Source organism: Amblyraja radiata, chromosome 13 (assembly GCF_010909765.2).
Source record: "Amblyraja radiata isolate CabotCenter1 chromosome 13, sAmbRad1.1.pri, whole genome shotgun sequence".
NCBI lineage: Eukaryota > Metazoa > Chordata > Chondrichthyes > Rajiformes > Rajidae > Amblyraja > Amblyraja radiata.
The window spans coordinates 45933753-45956531 of record NC_045968.1 but is presented as its reverse complement, the minus strand read 5'-3'; the positions used below and the strand labels follow the sequence as shown (position 1 = coordinate 45956531).

The 22779-nt window shown below is 37.1% G+C and overlaps 1 protein-coding gene across 2 annotated transcripts in view; it reads left to right on the top strand.

The window, feature by feature from the left end:
* LOC116979968 (transmembrane protein 255B-like) overlaps positions 1–21550 on the top strand; it is a 78903-nt gene extending 57353 nt beyond the window's left edge. For both annotated transcript variants that reach the window (XM_033031953.1, XM_033031952.1), the window contains 3 exons: positions 15884–16043; positions 19685–19834; positions 20957–21550. In XM_033031953.1, the coding sequence (XP_032887844.1) occupies positions 15884–16043; positions 19685–19834; positions 20957–21103 (457 nt within the window). In that variant the 3' untranslated portion in view covers positions 21104–21550. The remainder of the gene's footprint in view (positions 1–15883; positions 16044–19684; positions 19835–20956) is intronic.
* Positions 21551–22779: the final 1229 nt, after the last annotated feature.

Below are 22779 nucleotides of genomic sequence, written 5' to 3'. Positions count from 1 at the left end.
CTTTATGAAAAAGGCAGCACAATGTCCCGGTGTTGTCCTGTGTTGTCTCACAGCAACCAGTGCCAGAGACCCGGGGTCAATCCCCACCTTGGGTTCTGCCAGTGTTGAGTTTGCACATTCTCCCTGTGACCATGTGGGTTTCCTCCGGGTTTACCGGTTTCCTTCCACATTCCATAGATGTGCAGGTTTGTAGGATGATTGGACTCTGTAAATTGTCCAAGGTATGGACTCAGCAGACTAAAGGGCCTGTTTCCTTGCTGTAGATCTATACCAAACTAAAGAGTAGTTTGTTGGTCTCCAATATCAATAGCATTTTTTAATTCTGGGATTTGATAGTGATTTATTAACAGTCACCCACATAAGATTCCCGTGTGCAACATCAGCTATTTTCCATGACTTGAGTTGGATTTCTGCAATTAGATTTTACTCAAACAACCTGCACCTTGTTAGATTTGGCACAGGGCCAACTTTTCCATCGACTTGAACGGAAAAGAGCAGCTTAGGTTCATTGAAATATTTTGGTTCTCATTATTAAGTGCTTTTATTTCAGTGTGTAATTTTTTTCTAAATTTAATAGCTAATAATTAGGTTTTAATAGTTTTCAAATGTCAAAAACATTCAAATCTTTAGCCGTGCTAAAGCCGAGAGTACAAAATAACATACGAAACAAAAGCAGAAAGAAGCCATTTGCCCTCTTGTGCATGCCCCATCATTCAGTAACATTGTGGCTGATCTTTTACCTTCAAACCACTTTCTAGCACTGACCCAGTAACCCCTAATCCCCTCAATATCTGCATTAGGGTTAACAACAATAGGGTGACACAGTGGTGCAGCTGCCTCATGGTGCCACAGATCCAGGTTCAATCCTGACCTCAGGCGCTGTGTGTGTGTGCATTTTGCATGTTCTCTCTGTGAATGTGCGGGTTTCCTCCGGGTGCTCTGGTTTCCTCCATTATCCCAAAGACATGTTGGTTTAGAGGTTGACTGGCCTCTAATTTATTGTCATATGTACTGAGGTGCAGTGAAAAACAAACTTTTCAAGTGGATGTGGGAGGACATAGAACTTGTACGAACGGGTGTTTGATGGTTAGCGCGGACTCGATGGGCCAAAGGGCCTGTTTCCATGCTGTATCTTTAAACTAAACCGACCGTGGGAGAACAAAGAGGAAGAAGTTTGAACTTTATTGCCTTCCATCACAGTGAGGAATGTGGAATCCACTGTGGTGGATGTTTACATTAACTTTTATGTGGTTGTGTGTCTTGTTGCTTTTCACTTAGTATGACTGTATGGTAACTCAAATTTCACTGTACCTTAATCGGTACATGTGACAATAAACTGACCTTGAAACCATGAAATAAAATATGTATTTAAACTTATGGTGGGGTTTGTTTTGGAAATATAATGGGACATGTCATATTTACATTTTTATTTTTTTAACAATGATGCCTTCTCCTGATTAAATATTAATTTGAAAATATATTTTAAATTATCAACAAAATGAAATTGTTGTTTTAGTTTGATGCAGTAGGAGCAAACGTGAGCATTTTTTTCACTGCAATCCATGAAATCAGTCCAGACCAATTCCTTTCTCTCTGCTGGCCAGACTCATTCCATACAAAACAAATTTGGAAGAGATTCAGTCCACTTCCTATGCCCACAAGCTAGAAGTGCCTTGAAACTGACAAAAACAAACTCAAAACTGACAAACACGGACCACAGGAATGTGGGAACGAGAACTAGAACAATACACATGGAGAACTTGGAGTTGTAAGGCACCTGTTGTCCCAGCAACGTCAACAACCACTGCATAAGGATAGCAAAACTCTCTAGAGTTCTAGAAGTGATCATCTAACCATCAGGACTTATGGTCAATAGCTTGGTTAGAGATCGAGGTTTTAGGAGTACCTTTGGGAAGGGAAGAAAGAGTTAGAGGGTGAAATATTTAAGGAGTTAGCTGGTATATTTCTTCATTTTAAATTTGTCCTTAATTGTTCATCCCCTGCTTCGAACCTTTCCTTCTCAATGCAATATATTTGCATTGGGAACATAGAACATAGAATACAGGAAAGGATCTTCAGCCAAACATGATGATAATTTAACAAATAGCTTCTGCTTGCACGTGATCCACATCCCTCTATTCCTTGTGTTTAATCTAAAAGCCTCTTAAACACCATGGTCATATCTGCTTCCATCTCCACCCCTGGAGGTGCATTCCAGGCACGCACCATTCTGCGTATAAAATAGAATTGTCCATCTCTTCATAAAGCTATGCCTGCTAGCATTTGACATTTTTACCCTGGGAAAACAATTCTGACTGCCTACCCTATCAATGCCACTCCTAATTTTATAGTCTTTTATCATGTCTCCCTCAGCCTGCAATGTTACAGAGAAAACAATCCCAGTTTGTTCAACCTCTCCTTATAGTTAATGCCCCCTAATCCAGGCTTTATCTTGATAAACCTCTTCTGCATCCTCCCCAAAGTCTCCTCCATGCCCTTCCTGTATGTAATGGGATGACCAGACTTGCACACGATACTGCAAATGTGGTCTAACCAAAGTTTTATAAAGCTGAAACATGACTTCCTGACTCTTAAACTCAATGCTCCAATTAACGAGGGCAAGCATACCACATGCCTGTTTTACCACTTTATCTTTATCTAATTGTATGGCTACTCTTAGGGACCTGTGGGAATCATGAATTATTTCCATAAATGTTTGTGATTGCTAATCTTTTGCCCAGTTCCCGTGAGCAAGCTCTATCCTCCTTCAATTATAAATCCCCTAAGTTAACACAATTGATTGATTATACCTTTAATAATCCTTTACAGGAAATTACAGTGCCACGACAGCTTCAAGACAGACATAACACCACACATTTCCTCAAATGGCTTCCATACTTAACAAGTTAAAATACAAGTTAAAATACAAGTTAAAATGCAATTAATTAAAAAAAAAGTGCAGTTATTTATGCGCATTATATAACCTTATAGCAGCTGGTAAACAGGACTTCCTATGTCTCTCAGTTTTGCACATTGGTGCAATCAGCCTCTGACTGAAGATGCTGCTCTTGATCACCTTCAGGGCATGGAGTGGGTGAGTGGGGTTGATCATTATTGAACCCTGTTTGTTCAGAGTTCTGGCCTCTGCCACCTGCTGGACCGTTCGTTGCTCAGCCCCGACCACTGAGCCGGCCTTCCTGATTAGCTTGTCCAGTCTGTTTTTGTCCGCTATGCGGGCGCCATCTCCCCAACAGGCCACAGCAAAAAACAGAGCACTGGCCACCACTGAATGGTAGACACTGCACAGTAGGGGTTGGCAGATGTTAAATGACCTCAGCCTCCTTAAAAATTGTTACAACCCCAGAATTTTCTGCCTCAAACTGAATGCAATATTGTATCTTGGTGTGATCATCTCTTCCTGATGAACATCTACTAGTCATAAAAATCATTATCATAATCATACTTTATGAGCCAAGTATGTTTTGCAACATACAAGGAATTTGATTTGCCATACAGTCATACTAATAAAAAGCAATTGAACACACAAAATACATTTTTTAATTTTTTAATTTTTTTAATTAGAAGTACAGTAAATTACAAAATTACACATCAGATATATCTTATTACATTTGTTGTACCACTTCGTTTTTCGAGCTTTAAAAAAGGTAGAAATAAAAGAAGTAAGGAAAGTGAGCAAGAATCGTGAAGGTGCAGGAAAGTGTTGGGAAAAGAAAGCCCCTTAGGGAAGAAGTTAGAGAAGGAAGTAAAGAAAGGAAATAAGACCTTAGAAAGAAAAGGGAAAAAAAGGAAAAACAATCGCTCTATTGTAACACAAAACTCGCAAAAAAGGATATACCAACCGTGTTTTTAAAACATTTTTATTTTATACCCCCCGTTACCAGATCCTGGTACCATTTATATTTTAAATTACTATTGCACCTTATGCTTGTAATAGTTCTGTAAATGCAGACCACGTCTTTTGGAAGTGGTCTGCTTTGCCTGCTAGGAGGAGTCTCATCTCTTCCAAGTGTAGTGTTTCGAACATGTTTGAAATCCACATTTTTATTGTTGGTATTGGAGCATTTTTCCAAGATTTGAGTATGAGCTTTTTTCCCATTATTAGCCCGTAATTAAGTAAGTTCTTTTGAAACACATTTAATTCGGGGTTACCTTCCGATATTCCAAAAATGATCCATTCTGCTTTTGGTACAAGTTTTATTTTAAATAATTTTGTGAAGATTTCAAATATTTCGTTCCAGAATTTTTGAGTTTTTATACAGAAAACAAAAGAGTGCGCTATGGTAGCTTCTTGTGACTGACATTTATCACAAATGGGTGAGACATTGGGGAAAAGTTTATTTATTTTAGTTTTTGAATAATATAGTCTATGTAATGTTTTATATTGAATTAGAGTATGTCGTATGTTGATCGAGCATTTATGCACATATAGTAAGTGTTTATCCCAACTCTCTTTTGAAATTTTTATAGCTAGTTCCTGTTCCCAGTCTCTTCTAATACCATCGGTTGTAGGTATTTCTATATTTAAAATAATGTTATATAAGTATGATATTAGATTTGCTGATTCAGCCTTTGTCTTCATGGCTTCATCCAATAAGTCTGGGGACATGTTATGATAGTCTTTTGTGTATTTTTTCAGATAGTCACGGATTTGAAGATATTTAAAATATTGATTATTTTTCAAATTATATTTCAGTTGTAATTGTTGAAATGATAATAATTTTCCTAATTCATACAAGTCTCCGAGCGTTTTGATTCCCATTCTTTCCCATTGTGTAAATGATTTATCTATAATTGAGGGTTTAAACGACGGGTTATTGACTATTGGCATTAAAAGAGATAGATTTCTTAATTTTAGATTCTGTTTTATTTGTTTCCAAGTTCTAATTGTGCTATGTATCATTGGATTTTTATTATAATTTTTGTTATTCAGATTCATTGGTGAGAGGAGAGTCGCTCCTGTATTACATGGAGAACAGTCCTCTCTCTCCATTACAATCCAATCCACCTGCTGGGCAGAGTTGTCCAGCAGGTGAATCATATTTTTAATATTTACTGCCCAATTATAGTACATAAAGTTAGACCACCCATCTCTTTTGGTTTACTAAGGTGTGCTCTTTGTATTCTGTGGGATTTGTAATCCCATATAAAATTTGAAATGTCTGAGTCTAGTTTTTTGAAAAACTTTTTGGAAGATATATTGGAATTGATTGAAATAAATATAGGATTTGTGGTAAAAAGATCATTTTTATAGCATTTATTCGACCTATTAAACACATCGGGAGCGTTTTCCAGAATTTAATTAGATGATTTAGTTTCTTAAGTAAGGGGCTATAATTGGCATTAAACATAGCGTGATAATTTCTAGTGATTTCAATTCCTAAATATTTAAATTTTTCTGTGGCTATTTTAAAGGGGAATTTCAAGAGATGTGTCGAGTCTTTCGGTTTTATCGACATAATTTCACTTTTGTTCCAGTTTATTCTGTATCCTGAGAAAGATCCAAAGTCCTCAATTAGATTTAATATGTTTGGTATACTGATTTGGGGTTTTGTGATATACAGTAATACATCGTCTGCGTATAAGGATATTTTGTTATTTGAATATTTTGTATTATAACCGTAAATATTCGGGTGTGTTAATTTTTTCAGCTAAAGGTTCAATTACCAGAGCGAAATAACAGCGGTGATAATGAACATCCTTGTCTATTGCCCCTTGTTAATTTGAACTTCGTAGATAGTATATTATTAGTTAATATTCTAGCCGTGGGTTTGTTATATAATAATTTTATCCATGCGATGAAGTTCTCTCCCATTTGAAATGTTTGCAATACTTTAATCATATAATCCCATTCTACTTGATCAAACGCTTTTTCTGCGTCCAATGAAATGATAGATAACTCTTGTTCTTGAGGTTTGTGAGAGTGCATTATGTTAAGCAGACGTCTCAGGTTATTAAATGAATGTCTCTTAGGTATAAATCCCGTTTGATCCTCATTTATTAATTTACTAACATATTGACTTATTCTAGCTAGTGTTTTCGCTAATATTTTTTGATCCGTATTTAACAAAGCAATAGCTCTATATGAGCCTGGTTCTTCTATATCTTTATCTTTTTTAAGTATTAATGTGATCGTTGATTCTGCTAGTGTTTCAGGTAAGTTTTGTTCTTTAAAAGCGTATGTATACATTTTCTGTAGACGTGGTGTAACTATGTCGTAAAAACATTTATAAAATTCATTACTGAATCCGTCTGGTCCTGGTGTTTTTCCTTTTTTTTGTTTTTTTTTAATTTATTTTATTAGAAGTTAATACAATACAAAACAATACAGTGGCACCTAATTTTAGGTGCCAACTATGTCATACCGTAATCCATTCCATGTACAACCTCTAGTTTTATGTTATGAGTAAGCAAGACAAGAAAACGAAAACAATAGAAAGGGGAAAGAGTGGAAAAATAGATGGTAGAGAGTAGAAAAATGTGAAGTGTGTATATAAAAAAAAAAAAATAAAAAATAAAATAAAAAAAAGAAAAAGTGGAAAGTAGAAATAGAAGAGAAGGCCCCTTAAAAGAGAATTTTTCAAATCTGTATTCGGAGATGTAGATCTATCCACGTCATGAACTGAAATCAGCAATCCTTATGGTACCGCTGCATCACATGATTCCAAAAAGTCGATGAAAGGAGACCAACTCCTTAAGAATTGGTCATATTTATCTATTAGTCGGAGTCTCATTTCTTCAAGGCGTGCTATGTCCATCATATTCCTAATCCACATTTTAACAGTTGGTATGGTTGTATTTTTCCAAAATTTAAGTATCAATTTCTTTCCAATTATTAACCCATAATTAAAAAAAACATTTTGGTCTTTATTTAAATTGGTATCTTCTCCTATTATTCCAAATATAATCCATTCCATTTTGGGTTCTATTCTTGACTTGAAGAGCTTTGTAAATATATCAAATATATCACTCCAAAATGTATTCAACTTTGTACATCCTACAAATGAATGTGTTATATTAGCGTTTTGAAACAAACATTTATCGCATCTGGGAGAGACGTTTGGATAAAATTTATTCGACCTCGTTTTTGAATAATATAGTCTATGTAATAATTTGAATTGAATTAAATTATGTCTTGCATTAATAGAACAGTTATGTGTATTCATCAAATACTTTTCCCATCTATCCTTCGAGATCTTTATCATTAGCTCATGTTCCCAATCTTCCCTTAGTGCTTCTGTTGAGAGTGATTCTCTATTTAATATATTATTATAAAAGTATGATATTAATTTTTGTGAATCAGCCTTAATATTCATTGCTTCTTCTAAAGGGTCTAAAAATATAGTTTGAAATCTATGTGTATATTTCTTCATAAAGTCACATACCTGTATATATTTAAAATATTGATTATCCTTCAATTTAAATTTAATTTTAATTGTTGAAATGATAACAGTTTGCCCAATTCATACATATCCCCTACTTTCCTAATCCCCAGTCTATCCCATTGTTGATATGTGTTGTCGATGAGAGAAGGTTTGAATGCGGGGTTGTTCAATAGTGGGGTTAGTACTGATAAATTATTTAATTTCAAGGATACTTTTATTTGTTTCCAAATTCTTATTATATTGTGAATAATTGGGTTCTTCTTATATATTATACTATTCAATTTTATCGGTGAGAGCAGGATCGTTCCTATATCGTGCGGATAGCACTCTTCTTTCTCCATTCTTATCCACTCCAACTGCTGAGTGGAACTATCCAGCCAGCACATTATGTTCTTAATATGCACTGCCCAGTAGTAATACATAAAGTTAGGTAATGATAAACCCCCAACTTCTTTAGATTTGCACAAATGCTTTCGTTGAATTCTATGTGTTCTGTAATCCCATATAAAATTAGTGATAGTGGAATCTAGTTTTTTGAAAAAACATTTTGGAATATATATTGGGATCGCTTGAAACAAATATATTAATTGTGGTAAGAAAGTCATTTTTATAGCGTTAATTCTACCTATCAATGAGAGCGGAAGCGTTTTCCAAAATGTAATCATATCATTCAGTTTATTTAATAGTGGTATAAAATTGGCACTAAATAATGATTTGTGTCTTCTCGTAATTTGAATACCCAGATACTTGAATTTTTCTGTTGCAATTTTGAAGGGGAATTTTAGTAAGTGTCTCGAATCCTGTGGTTTTAAAGACATAATTTCGCTTTTATTCCAATTTATTCTATATCCTGAAAAAGAGCCGAATTCCTCAATTAGTGTTAATAAGGTGGGTATACTTGTTTGTGTATTAGTAATATATAAAAGGATATCATCAGCATATAGTGAAATTTTATTCTTTGAGTCCTTAGTGTTATATCCGTGAATATTCGGGTGATTTCTAATCTTTTCGGCCAACGGTTCTATCATAAGGGCAAATAGCAATGGTGATAAGACACCCTTGCCTATTACCCCTTGATAAGTAAAATTTTGGAGATAGCGTATTGTTAGTTAGTATTCTTGCCGTAGGTCTATCGTAAAGTAGTTTAACCCATCTAATAAAATTCTCTCCCATATTGAATTTTTGCAGTACCTTGTATAAATACTGCCATTCTACTTGATCAAATGCCTTCTCTGCATCCAGCGTGACAACTGAAATATCTTCATTGTCCTCATTATGAGAGTACATTATATTGAAAAGCCTTCTCAAATTATTAAATGATTGCCTTTTGGGTATAAATCCCGTTTGATCCGTATTTATTAAATTGTTAATATAATTATTTAGCCTTCTAGCTAGAATCTTTGCTAAAATTTTCTGATCCGTATTTAGAAGTGAAATAGCTCTATAAGAACCCGGTTCATCTAAATCTTTATCTTTTTTTGGTATAAGTGTTATTGTTGCTTCTGCTAGGGTTTCTGGTAGTTTATTTTCAGTATAAGCCTGCATGTATAAATTGAATAATCTTGGTACAATTGACTCCTGAAATCTTTTATAAAATTCATTACTAAAACCGTCTGGTCCTGGGGTCTTCCCATTTTTTAGTGAGTTTATTATTTGTTTTATTTCTTCATTAGTAATCCGTGCTCCTAATTGCTCTTGTTCTAAACTATCCAATTTTGGGAGCTTGCAATTATCTAAAAAATTTGTAATTTTACTTACATCTGTATTTATTTTAGATGTATATAAATTGTGATAAAATTGGGCAAACCTCTTATTAATATCCTTAGGCAGTGTTAAAAACTCACCCTTATCCGATTTAATTTTAGTAATAGTTTTTTCCTTTTCTCGTTGCTTCAGTTGCCTCGCAAGTAGTTTATGTGGCTTATCCCCAAATTCGAAGTGTGCTTGTTTTGTAATTTGGAATAATCTTATTACTCTAGCCGATAGTATTCTATTGACTTTATATTTCAATAAAGTTATCTTATTATGTTTATTTATGGTTGGGTCAGTTGCATTGTCCAGTTCTAGTAATTTTATTTTCTGTTCTATCCGCTGAAGTTCTCTTTTATTTTCCTTATTTTGAAAACTTTGGTAAGAAATTATGACACCGCGAATATATGCCTTGAAGGTTTCCCATAATAGCGGTGCAGAAATACCCGGCGTGTCATTTATTTCGAAAAAAAGTTTTATTTGTTCTTTTATATACTCATAACCCTGCGGGTTATTTAATATGTGTACATTGAATCTCCAAAAAGGTTTTATACTCGGCATTCCCTCAATTTTAAGTATAAAAGTCAATGGTGAATGATCAGAAATAATACTATTATGATATGATGGTTTATTCGTATACGGGATTAATTTTGTGTCCAATAAAAAATAGTCAATTCGCGAATAAGTTTTGTGAACTGATGAATAAAATGAGTATTCCCTACCACTTGGATTTGCTATTCTCCAAACATCAGCTATGTTATTATTTTTTATATAAGTATTTAAAAATTCACAGGTCTTAATTTTAACAAGACGCTTCCCTAGCTTTATTGATTTATCTAAGTATGGATCTATAACACAGTTAAAATCTCCCCCCATTATTATATTTTGATAATTATGCTCTGCGATTAAATCTATTATTTTCCTAAAAAATTGTGGGTTATCAAAATTAGGCGCGTAAATATTTATCATAGTTAATGGTGTATTGTAAATTTCTCCCGTGACTATAACATATCTTCCCTCTTTATCAGATATAGATTTCTTTAATTTAAAAGGTATACCCTTCCGAATTATAATGGCCGTGCCTCTTGCTTTAGAGGTGAATGAGGAGTAATAGGTTTGACCTATCCAATTTGCCCTTAATCTGATCTGAGTTTGTTGTTTCAAATGTGTCTCTTGTAGGAAAGCAATATCCATATTTAATGATTTTAATTGTGCCAGAATTTTACCCCTCTTAATTGGCTCATTCGCACCTCTAATGTTCCAACTACAGAAGGTGAGACCTCCGATATTTATTCGACTATTATCTTGCATTGGCTATTATTACCAGACTGTATGATTCATGTGATGCAGCCAAGTACCTCGGAATCCCGAATCCAGAGTTGCCCTTCATAATTTCTACAGTAGTTTTACATCTCCTGACACTATTAAACATAATTAAGGGAAAGAGAAAAACATAAAGTGTACATAAAAATTATTAAGTCATACAACACATAATTGTGAATAAACAAAAAAAGTGAATGTAATTTATCAAAAAAGCGATAAATTACAAAAAAGCCACCTAAGGTAGCTAGGTTTGTTTTTAAATTGACCTCCGTCGATGAGATTATGCACTGGGCCTTATCCCCCTATTAGAATTTGACCCAACGTTAGTCGGTTCCCTCTAATTGTTACCAAAATTATCATATCAGGTCAATTAATCGCTGAACAGTTTAAAATAGAATAAAATAAAAGGGAAGGTAGAAGATTTGGATTAAACTAAAATAAATTATGGGTTAAAGTACCTCGTCAATAATTACACTTTTCATTTACCTGTATGTTAATTAATCATAATTAGTATTTAGTATTTAAAATATATGTCTAACCTCCCCCATCCTTCCTGCTATATAGTTAGTTGTGTTAGTATAGTACATTACGCCTTTAACGTTAGTTGAGTTTATTGCGCGTAAGTGGTTAATTAGTTAGTTAGTTATATGTATAAATAATAGGTCATATAGTGTGGAACAGATGCCTCTATCTGATTTAATCTTTAAAATTGCATGATCTTTTTCCCGTTTTTTCAGTTGGCGTGCCAAAAGTTTATGGGGTTTATCCCCAAATTCGAAATGTTCTTGTTTTGTAATTTGGAATAATCTTATAACCTTCTCTGATAATAATTTATTTAGTTTAAATTTCAGTATTAAAATTTTATTATGTTTATCCATAGTTGGATCTTTAGCATTATCTATATCTAGTTGTCTGATTTGTTCTTCTAATTGTCTTTGTTCATTCTTATTCTTTTTGTTTTGAAAAGCTTGATACGAGATAATGACTCCTCTAATAAATGCTTTGAAGGATTCCCATAATAAAGTGTGCGATATATCTGGTGTATCGTTTGTCTCAAAAAATAGGTCCATCTGTTTTTTTAGATATATACTCCCTTGTGGGTCTTTCAAAATTTGCGAGTTAAACCTCCAGAACGATTTGTTCGTAGACATTCCTTCTAATTTTAGAACGAAAGTTAGCGGGGAGTGATCTGAAATCATATTGGTGTGATATTTAGGGTTCATAGTATAAGGGATTAGTTTTGTATCCACTAGGAAGTAGTCTATACGTGAGTATGTTTTGTGTACCATTGAATAAAACGAGTATTCCCTTCCAGTCGGATTCGCGATCCTCCAGACGTCTGCTATATTTGGATTTTTTATATATGTATTTAAGAGTTCACTAGTTTTAGATTTCATATTACCTCTTTGTTTTTGCATCGATTTATCTAAGTACGGATCTAAAACACAGTTGAAGTCTCCTCCAATTATAACATTTTGGTAGTTAAATTCTGCGATTGTATTCAGGCTTTTATTAAAAAATTGAGGATTATCAAAATTGGGCGCATATATGTTTACCAAAGTGATTGGCGTAGCATGGATCTCTCCTGTAACTATAAGATATCTCCCTTCCTTATCTGATATAATGTTCTTTGATTTGAATGGTATTCCTTTGCGAATAATGATTGCGGTGCCTCTGGATTTCGAAGTATATGAGGAGTGAAATGTTTGGCCTATCCAATTCGCCCTCAATCTCATCTGATCTTGATGTTTAAGGTGCATTTCTTGTAGAAAAGTAATGTCCGTGTTATATGATTTCAACTGAGCTAGTATTTTGCCCCTTTTAATTGGTTCATCAATACCCCTTATATTCCAGCTACATAATGTGATTCCTCCCATTTTCTTTTGTTTATCATCTTGCATTTTCTCTGATTTTAATACCCTTATTTATTACGGTGCATCCATACCTCAGGACTCTGGATATTTGGGGGGCGTTTATATTACTAACTTCCTTGGTAGATCCCTTTTGCGAATTTCCTTGAAAAAAAAACACATAGTAGTGACATATTGTGATAATAAAAAAATTTGAACAAGTAAAATTACAGTGTCTGAAGTATTCGACACTGTAGTGCGTGTCCCACGCGTCTGTGGGATTCGACATCTATTCGACTTCCGAAGTTGATGTTGTACAATTAGCTCCGCTCCTTTTATTACTCTAAACCTAGGAGGGCGGTACCATTTCAAAATCAATTATATTTCACCCAATTACACTATATATATATATATATATATATATATATATATATATATATATATATATATATATTTCATTCAGACATATCAGATCTGTGTTCAGCTACTGTGAAATTTTCATCTACTAATTATTTATAATTAGTTATACTTTTGATAATAGTAAGCTGTTAGCTGTAAGGGTTAACCAGAAACAGGCTCCTGGAATTATGCCAGGTGCCTGAGTCGCCTCCCTTCCCCACACAAACTACATAACACTTAAACATTCAGTATTATCTACTTTAATTCCAAAATTTGTTATCTCTATATACGCGCTAGTCAGTCTTTTTAGCAGATTATTACATTTTGCCCATTATATAGTTCAGGTTAGTTTCCATTTATATTTCTATATTAGTATTGTTAATTGTTGTTAATTCTCTATATTTTGTAAAGCTGTTTTAAGATCTTAAACCGCCATTTGTCCTTGTGATGTTTTCCACATTCGGCTCTGCTGTTCGTCTCTGCGTTGCTTATCAGTCTTTCCTTCATTTTGAACAAAGAATGTCCTTGAGTTGAATTCCAAAGCATCCAAAGGAGATAAGGTGCCTAAACCGGCGCATGTGGAAGTGCTCTTCCATTTTAAACTTTTAGAGAATAGTGTTTTTCCCTTATCTTCAGGTGTTCTCTGTGAAGTAATAAAAGGAAAGAGATTGTCCATATCGTCCCGCTGCCTTGATTAATCTTCTGTTTCTGCCACAATCTCTTGGGCATATTTACAAGATGCGTCCGAATTAGTGAAAGTTTTCACTTTTCCCTTGAAAGTAATGCGCATCCTGGCCGGATAAAAAACGCCACATCTGACATCTTTAACTCCCTGGAGAATCTGTCTTGTCTGTGCGAACTTTCTTCTCTTTTGCACGATCTCATAGGGATAATCCCGGAGGAGTTTGATAGTGTCGTTTCCAAAGGTCATCTTCACTTCATATTTGATTTTTTTCATCAGCTCTTCAAGTGCTGAAATGTCCCAAAGTTTGACTATGATCTGTTGTGGGTGGGCTGGATCTGCTTGTGATCTTGGCTTAAATCTAGGTATTCGATGTGCCACTTCAATTTCCGGTTCCACAGGTAAATTGAGTACCTTTTTGATTAATTTGGCAGTGAACTCACGGGCGTTATTTCCCTCTGCTCCTTCAGTTACTCCCAGTATTCGTAAATTTTGGCGCCTTGAGCGAGCTTCGAGATCAAGACATTTATCAGTTGACTCTTGAGGCTGTCTAGTTCTAGCTTCATTCCCTGCATATCTTCAGCCATTTGATCAACAACTGTTTCCATGTCTTTCATTGCAGTTACTTGTGAAGAAACAATTACATGCACAGCCTCAAACTTCTTCTTAGATTCTTCTTCCCCTTTATTAATTCTCCCCATTAGTTCTTCATGCACATCCTCAATTCGTTTTTGTATAATGCCAATGCAGTCAATAACAATTTGATTACCAGCATTGATGTTCGACATATTTTCCATCAATTTAATATTAATATTTTCCATCATTTTTGAGTTTCCAGCCTCAATATCCTTTCTCAGTTCTCTTACCGAGTTCTATATCTCCTCCATTTCATTTTTCTCCTTAGTAGCCAACTCAGTATTGGCCCTTGTAGCCATTCCAGAATCCACTTCAGATGTCTGTTCTTCAGTTTTCTGTGTTTTCAGCAGTTTTGAGATTGTTCTCTGAGGGCTCTGAGCTGAAGACGGTTTTTTCATTTAAAATCCTTTATCCTCCGTTTTAAATCGCAGCGCTTACTGATGACGTCATCAGCGCGACGTCCCGAGGCTCCGGTGAGTTTTTGAATTGGTCCCGACCTCCAGACCCGATTTTAACGCGAAAAATCGCGATTTTACAGCAGCGGAGCTAAAAGTTGCGACTGCTAGTCCAGCATGGCGCCACCGGAAGTCACAAAATACATTTTAACATAAACATCCTCCACATTCCTCACTGTGATGGAAGGCGAAGAAAAGTTCAATCTCTCCCTTTTTTGTCCTCCAGCGGTCGGGGGCCTCTAACCTTCCGTTGACGGGACGATCTTCCTCCCGAAGCCGGCAGTGGGTCTCCACGTCGGGGCTCAAGCTCCTGCGTCGGGGGGGGGGGGTAATCTCAGCTCCCCCGCGCTGGGCAATCTACCTCGGGTCGGGGCTTATCAAACGTTGTGCGGTTTTGGAGCATCCCGACTCCGTCTCTCCCGAGACTGCGAGCTCTTTGATGTTAAAGTCCGCAGGGCACGGTTGGAGCGTCGATCCCAGGCAAGGAATCGGCTCCAATGGTAAGTCCGCGCACTGCAGTGGGGCTCAAAGTCAGTCCCGAGCAAAGCCTCCAGCTTCACGATGCTAGGCCGCAGAGCGACCGGAGATACGACCCGGAAAACAATCGCATCTCCGGCAAGGTAAGAGTTTGAAAAGAAGTTTCTCCTGACCCCCTCCCCCACCCCCCACATAAATCAAACCGGAGAACATTGACACAAACTTTTTAAACACACTAAAAATAACAAAAAGAAGACAAAAAGAACAGACAGCCTGTAGGCGAGGCTGCCATCGAAGTGCCACCTGGTTGTCTGATTTATTAAGATAGACACAAAAAGCTGGAGTAACTCAGCGGGACAGGCAGTATCTCTTAGGTCTCGACCCGAAACATCACCAATTCCTTCTCTCCAGAGATGCTGCCTGTTCCACTGAGTTACTCCAGCTTTTTGTGTCTATCTTCGGTTTAAACCAGCATCTGCAATTCCTACTCATTTGTCTCGAGATCCAAAATAACCTTTTCCTTGGTTGACTAAACAACTATTCTGCATTCATTCTACAAATTAATTCTCACGCCTTCCTTTTCCAATGCGATTAACGCATTCTGCATAAATATATATATGTAAATAAAAAAACAGTTTTCAAGTACAGATGACCTTTGCCCCAATGAGCATAAAACACTCAGAAATGATGTATGACTTTCTATAAATAACTAATTTGCTAAGCGATCCAATGTCACTCCACATTAAATGCTTCCACGTGCCACTCTATCCGGTCCATCAAGATTGTGTCAGAGGATTTTTCCCAGTACAACCTTGTACTGTATGTGTTGCATGGTCAAGAGGTCAGAATTTGAGTCAACCCACATTTAATTGAACATCATTCATCAGATGACCACTTTACTTTCCACAGCGGTGACTACCTGAACAATTACTTTGAATTTGTTGGAGTGAAGAGTTGTCGGGAGGTACACCTTGTCTACATTATGATTTGGCTGATGACGGCACTGAATGTCTCTGCCTTCCTTTTGGGAATTATCACCACTGCCATTCTTGGCAGCTTTAAAAACATGGTAAGAAAATGGGAAAGTGCGCGATCTTACATCATGGCGATTTTTCATTTCATCTGTTAGCTTTCATAGCAAAAGGATTTGAGTATAGGAGCAGGGAGGTTCTACTGCAGTTGTACAGGGTCTTGGTGAGACCACACCTGGAGTATTGCGTACAGTTTTGGTCTCCAAATCTGAGGAAGGATATTATTGCCATAGAGGGAGTGCAGAGAAGGTTCACCAGACTGATTCCTGGGATGTCAGGACTGTCTTATGAAGAAAGACTGGATAGACTTGGTTTATACTCTCTAGAATTTAGGAGATTGAGAGGGGATCTTATAGAAACTTACAAAATTCTTAAGGGGTTGGACAGGCTAGATGCAGGAAGATTGTTCCCGATGTTGGGGAAGTCCAGGACAAGGGGTCACAGCTTAAGGATAAGGGGGAAATCCTTTAAAACCGAGATGAGAAGAACTTTTTTCACACAGAGAGTGGTGAATCTCTGGAACTCCCTGCCACAGAGGGTAGTCGAGGCCAGTTCATTGGCTATATTTAAGAGGGAGTTAGATGTGGCCCTTGTGGCTAAGGGGATCAGAGGGTATGGAGAGAAGGCAGGTATGGGATACTGAGTTGGATGATCAGCCATGATCATATTGAATGGCGGTGCAGGCTCGAAGGGCCGAATGGCCTACTCCTGCACCTAATTTCTATGTTTCTATGTTTCTATGTTTCTATCTGCAGGGGATTAATGACAAAACATTTACGGGATGAATGGTTGGTTTCACTGAAATGATGTTGGATTTTTTGATCTGCTTTAATAAACAAAGCACATTCAAATAAATAATACTTCATCGTGTAGCAATGTTTCACCTTAAATTACTCTCTAGCTACAAGGATAGATTGGATAACTTGTAGTTTTTGGTGTATTGGAGGCTGAGCAGCAAGCTAATAGATTTGTATAAAATTATGTATTTCTTAGATTGAGTCTTTTTCCTAGGTTGGAAATCACAAATACCAGAGGACATAGAGTCATAGAGTCATGCAACATGGAAACAGGCCTTTGGGCCCAACTTAACCACACTGGCCAACATTTCCCATCTACACTAGTCCCACCTGCTTCCGTTTGGCCCATAACCCTCTAAATCTGTCTTATCCATGTACCTATCTAAATGTTTCTTAAACATTGCAATAGTCACTGCCTCAAACACCTCCTCTTGCAGTTTTTTTCATACATCCACTACCCTTTGTGTGAAAAGGTTACCCCTCAGGTTCCCATTAAATCTCCCCACACCCACCTATATCCTCTGGTTTCCAATTCCACAACCCTACCCGATCTATTCCTCTCAAGATTTTGTTCACCTCTAGAAGATCACCCCTTATCCTTCTGCGCTCCAAGAAATAGACTCCTAGCCTGCATAACCTCTCCCTATAGCTCAGGCCCTCGAGTCCTTGCAACATCCTTGCAAATCATCTCTGCACCCTTTCCAGCTTGACAACATCTTTCCTATAAGTATGCAGCCTCGCAACATCTTATATATCTACAACACAACCTCCCAAAGGTTAAAGGAGAAAGGGGGAAATTAAAAAGGAGATTTATGAGGCGGTTTTTTTTGTACAGAGAGCGATAACTGTCTGGATTGGGCTGCCAAGGGAGGTGTATGAAGCAGATACAGTAGCATGCATGAATAGGCAGAAATGTAGGGATACGGAACATATGGGATTAGTTTAATCTGGTATCAAGGTCGGCTCCGCTTTTCTTTGTTCCATTAATATTTCTATTTTAGCATTTGAATAGATTTTTAATAAAAACATAACTTCAAATATCTGACATAGACCATTACAGCACAGGAACAGGCCCTTCAGCCCACAATGTCTGTGCCGAACATGATGCCAATTTAAACTAATCGCTCCAGCTTCAAGTATTGCCCATCCCTCCATTCCCTATGTATTCATGTGTCTATGTAAAAACCTCTTATCTAGCCACTATTTTATGTGCTTCAATCACCATTTCTGGCAGTGCATTCCAGGTATTCACCACTCTCTGTGTAAACACTTGCCCCACACTTCTCCTTCAAACCTTAACGCTATGCCCCCTAGAACATTAATTTTCACCCTTTGAAAAAGATTCTGACTGTCTACACCTCTCATAACTTGTGTCAGGTCTCTGGTCATCCTCCGATTCTCCAGAGAAAACAATTTCAGTTTGTTCAACCTCTTATTGCTAATATGCTCTAATCTAGCCAGCATCCTGGTAAACCTCTTCTGCATTCTCTCCAAAGCCTCCACACCCTTCCTGTAATGGACTGACCAGAACTGGACACAATACACCACATGCAGCCTAACCAGCCTAAAACTGCATCATTATATCCTGACTCTTATACTTGATGCCCTGACTGATGAAGTCAAACATACCATAAGCCTTCTATACCACTCTATCTACATTCAGGGAGCTATGAACTTGGACCCCAAGATTGCACTGTACATCAATGATGTTAAGGCCCCTGACATTATCTCTGTACTTTCCTCTTACATCCCACTGTATCCTTTGACAGCCTTCTTCCCTGCCTGCACCAACTTTTGTGACATCTGAAAATTTAATAACCAACCCATTTAGAGTTTTGCCAAATCACTTCTATATATCGCAAACAACAGAGTTCCTTGCACTAAATCCTGCAGAAGACCATTGGTCACAAACTACGTGCCACAGTGATACTCTTTCATCTCTACCCTCCGTTTTCTATGGGTCAGCTATATCATATTTTCTAAGTTACCATGGATCCCATGTATCTTAATCTTCTGGGTTGGCCGGCATCTTGTCAAATGCCTTACTGATGTCTATGTGGACAATGCTCACTGCCTTTGTCACCTCCTTAAAAAACTCATGCAGGTTTGTGAGACATGACCTGCCATACATAAAGCCACGCTGGCAGTCCTTACTTAACCCATTCTCCTCCTAATGCAAGTAAATAATCTCCAGTATTTCACTCCCACTGATGCAACATGGGGCAATACAATGAAGGATTCTGGAAGTACTCAGCAGGTTAGTAGTGAGAGAACAATAGCTAATGTTTCACATCAATGCCTTTCCATCCAAGCTGGAAGGTCTTTAAAGTGAAACAATAATACTATTTGTCTCTCCACTGATGATGTCCAAATGGATTTTTAAATGTTGTGATGGTACCTGCCTCAACTACCTCCTCTGGCAGCTCGTTCCATGTACCTACCACCCTTTATGTAAAAAAGTTGCCCCTCACCTTCAACCTATGTCCTCTGGATCTTGGTTCCCCTATGCTGGGTAAAAAACTGTGCATTTACCTTATCTATTCCCCTCATGATCTTATCCACCTCTATAAGATCACCTCCCATCCTCCTGCGCTGCAAGGAATAAAGTCCTAGCCTGTTCAACCTCCCCCTTTAGCTCAAGTCCTGGCAACATCCTCGTAAATCCTCTCTGCCACCTTAACAGCTTAATGATATCTTTCCTATAACAGGGTGACCAAAACTAATTGCTGCAATGTTCCGCATATTGATTTGTCTTGCAGTTTAGCTAGCACTATTATATTTATATTATAATGTCACTATTATAATTGTAGTGTATCTCACCTTATCAATGAAGTCACTACTCTTTTGGTGTTGCACAAATAAACTGTCTGCTCTTTTGCCAGGAGTCTCTCATTGGACCCGAGGTTAGTTTCCAGCTCTATCGCATTCAAAGTTCCCCATACAAGCCCAAGGAGCAGTTGGAGACCCAGCCCATACTGTCTCCCACTGCACCTCTCCTGTTGCATGAACAAGCGGCAGACACAAGGCACCAGGTAGTTTGATTCAATGATTCAATGATACCTTATTGTTATGTGTACCTGGATACAGTCAAATGCTTTGTTATGCAGACAACCTGGTAAAATCGTACAGCAGACCTCACCGAGGGAGTACACAAATGTCGTCATGTTTTAACATCGCCAAAATTGCAAACGTTCACCGAACAGTAATATCTATTACTACCGCCAGGCCCCACTTTGTTCTCAGTGTTCCCACCTGCTGTGTCCCCCTATGTTCTCGGCCTTATAGTTCTAAGTGTTTATATAGATGTGGACTCTTCTAATGTAGCTTAACAGAATCGACATAAAGTTACAAACATAATGTTCATATTTTTTACTTAAATTCCTCATTGTTTAAAATCATTTTGCTGCTAATGACATTACATGGTTTGGAAATGGCCAATGACAAGGGCTCATTTCCTTCATCCTAAAGATCATAACATCAGTTTGAGTGTGTGACTTCCCTGAATTTTTAACACGTTGCAAATATGACTCTTCCGTCAAGCACAAGATAATCATATCTGTTTGAGCATGCATTACCAAAGATATTTTTAAAATCTATCCCAATTATCTCTATTGCTCAACCTAATTAATGGCAACATTTAATCTGTGTAAGGCATTAGTAAATTTGTAAAATGGGATCGAGGAACTGCTGAAAAGTGTGTGTAAATGAGCAGGATGGAATATATAGAACGGATTATTTTTATAAATGGTCAGTTCCAACATTCAGGATTTAATTAAATGACATTGCATTATCATTGAGCATTTAACCAGCACAGTGTTGTTTAATTCAACATCATTATCACTTGAGTTGGAAACTTGCAAGTAATCATAAAGGTTAAATCAGTAGAGGTTCTTCCTTTTAAATTAATTCCACACTTCGAATATCTTGAAGGTGGCAGAGAAGAATTTATACCTCTGGGCAAATAATTAAATAAATTACAAATGCTACCCTTCTTCTCCTCACTATTATAACAGCAGTTCAGGTGGCCTCTTGGGGGTGTTGGTGCAATTAAAAAAAAATAGCTCACAGTAGGAAAATTTTACTGTTACAATTAACACGTATACAATGTGGGAAAGAAAGCAGGTTTGAAACGATAATGGTCTTTCTCTTCTCAGGGGGCTCCCACTCGATACATGGCTTTGCCAATGGCTGGATCGCTGCCTGGTTGTGATTTTAACTGTGCAAAGAAGAACAACAACCCTCCTCCATTTTCCCCTTTGTATAATTTGCTGCCAGATAAGCCAGTGGGATATCCAATATGATCACTTCTTATCCGTCTCTGTGCAAAGGCCAAGTATCCTGTCACAACACATCTGGAATACAGATCCGAAAACCAAAACAATTAGACTTCAAGGGGCCGTTCATGTTTTTGTACAATTGTGTCGAGTCGTTAATAGAGAGAAAATGGCCTATGCTACATCTCACATGGTTTTTACTTTATTTTCCTTCATTGTAAAATAATGAACGTTGGACTTGCTCTCACATATTTACAATATTGCACAAATTCAACATCTATGCCTTGAATTTTTCACCGTAGTCTGATATATGTATTGATATCACTTTGTTAGACAATTGTATATATTTATATCATACAAATTGTATTTTTCTTTATATTAGCTACTGCAATAGAATTCACATAAAGATCATTTCCAGTATTATAGTTAAATTTGCAATATAATAGAATGAATTAAAATACCCTATTTTAATCCTGCTTGTAATGATCATTTGCAACTGATTTGGCGTTGCATCCATTAGGAACAGTGTACTTTACAGGCCAATGCACTGAAAAAGCTACTTTTATAGCTACTAAACCAGGTTCGCTTCTTAATAAACAGACACCACACAAACTGTTTGGTAGACCAGTTCACAACTTTACTTATTATTGGCCGATGGAAGGGAGGGAGAACTCCAGTCAAGTGACCATTACAGACACTTGACCGTCCTCCGTCCACCTCTCTGAACAACAGAATTACATTGCCTTAAATAGGGTTTTTTTGTCCCCTTAGCACATTTCACAGACATTAGTCATGGTCAGAGGTACAGGAAAAGGTTTCCATAGAATGCATCACATCAAAGGCCTTTTGTTTACATGTTACAAGATAACATTGGCCATTTGGTTTACGACATTTTATCTTTCTACTTCCCTGGTTCCTCTCTCGTCCTTCATAAACATTGGCCATTTGGATAATGCCATTTTATCTTCACAGAGATCACCCTAGCTCTTTCGCTGCTTCCTCGCTGTCATTTGGTCCCTCATAAACATAGGCCATTTGGTTTATGGCATCTTACTTCAAAGATGTGACTAGCTGTTTCTTTCTCTGCCACTTCCTCACTTGGGAGACAATGTTATAGGATTTATTATCTCACACACCCGCAACCTGAGGCAAGCCTAATTTGAGACTAAATATAAGCTGTAAGCTAGCCCAGAAGCCAATTTAATATCTTCTTATATTTTTAACTAAAATTCGGCTTCATCAGCACCTTCAGTTTCCAAAGAACGTAATCATTCAATATGTACTGACTTCCATTGGTTGTAAGTTTCAGGATTACTATGCCAGTTTATCTGGAAAACCCCTCTGGTCAGCTTCCCACTTCCCTCACATAGACGAGTCCACCCGAACCCCATCCAGATTCATATCATCCAGCCCTGTGTAAGTCGGCATTGATTGACTTCCAATGCACTAACAATTTAAAAATTACAATCTTGATTTTCTGTCATCTTCCCGTCTCCAAATCCCCATATCATCAACCTGCCCCATCACCCTGTAAAAACTTTCCATTCTTCCACCTATTCTCTCTTGTGCACCTCCTGCTTTGAAGATAGACACAAAATGCTGGAGTAACTCAGCGGGACAGGCAGCATCTCTGGATATAAGGAATGGGTGACGTTTCGGGTCGAGACCCTTCTTCAGACTTCCAGCTTTCTTTGTCCTACCAT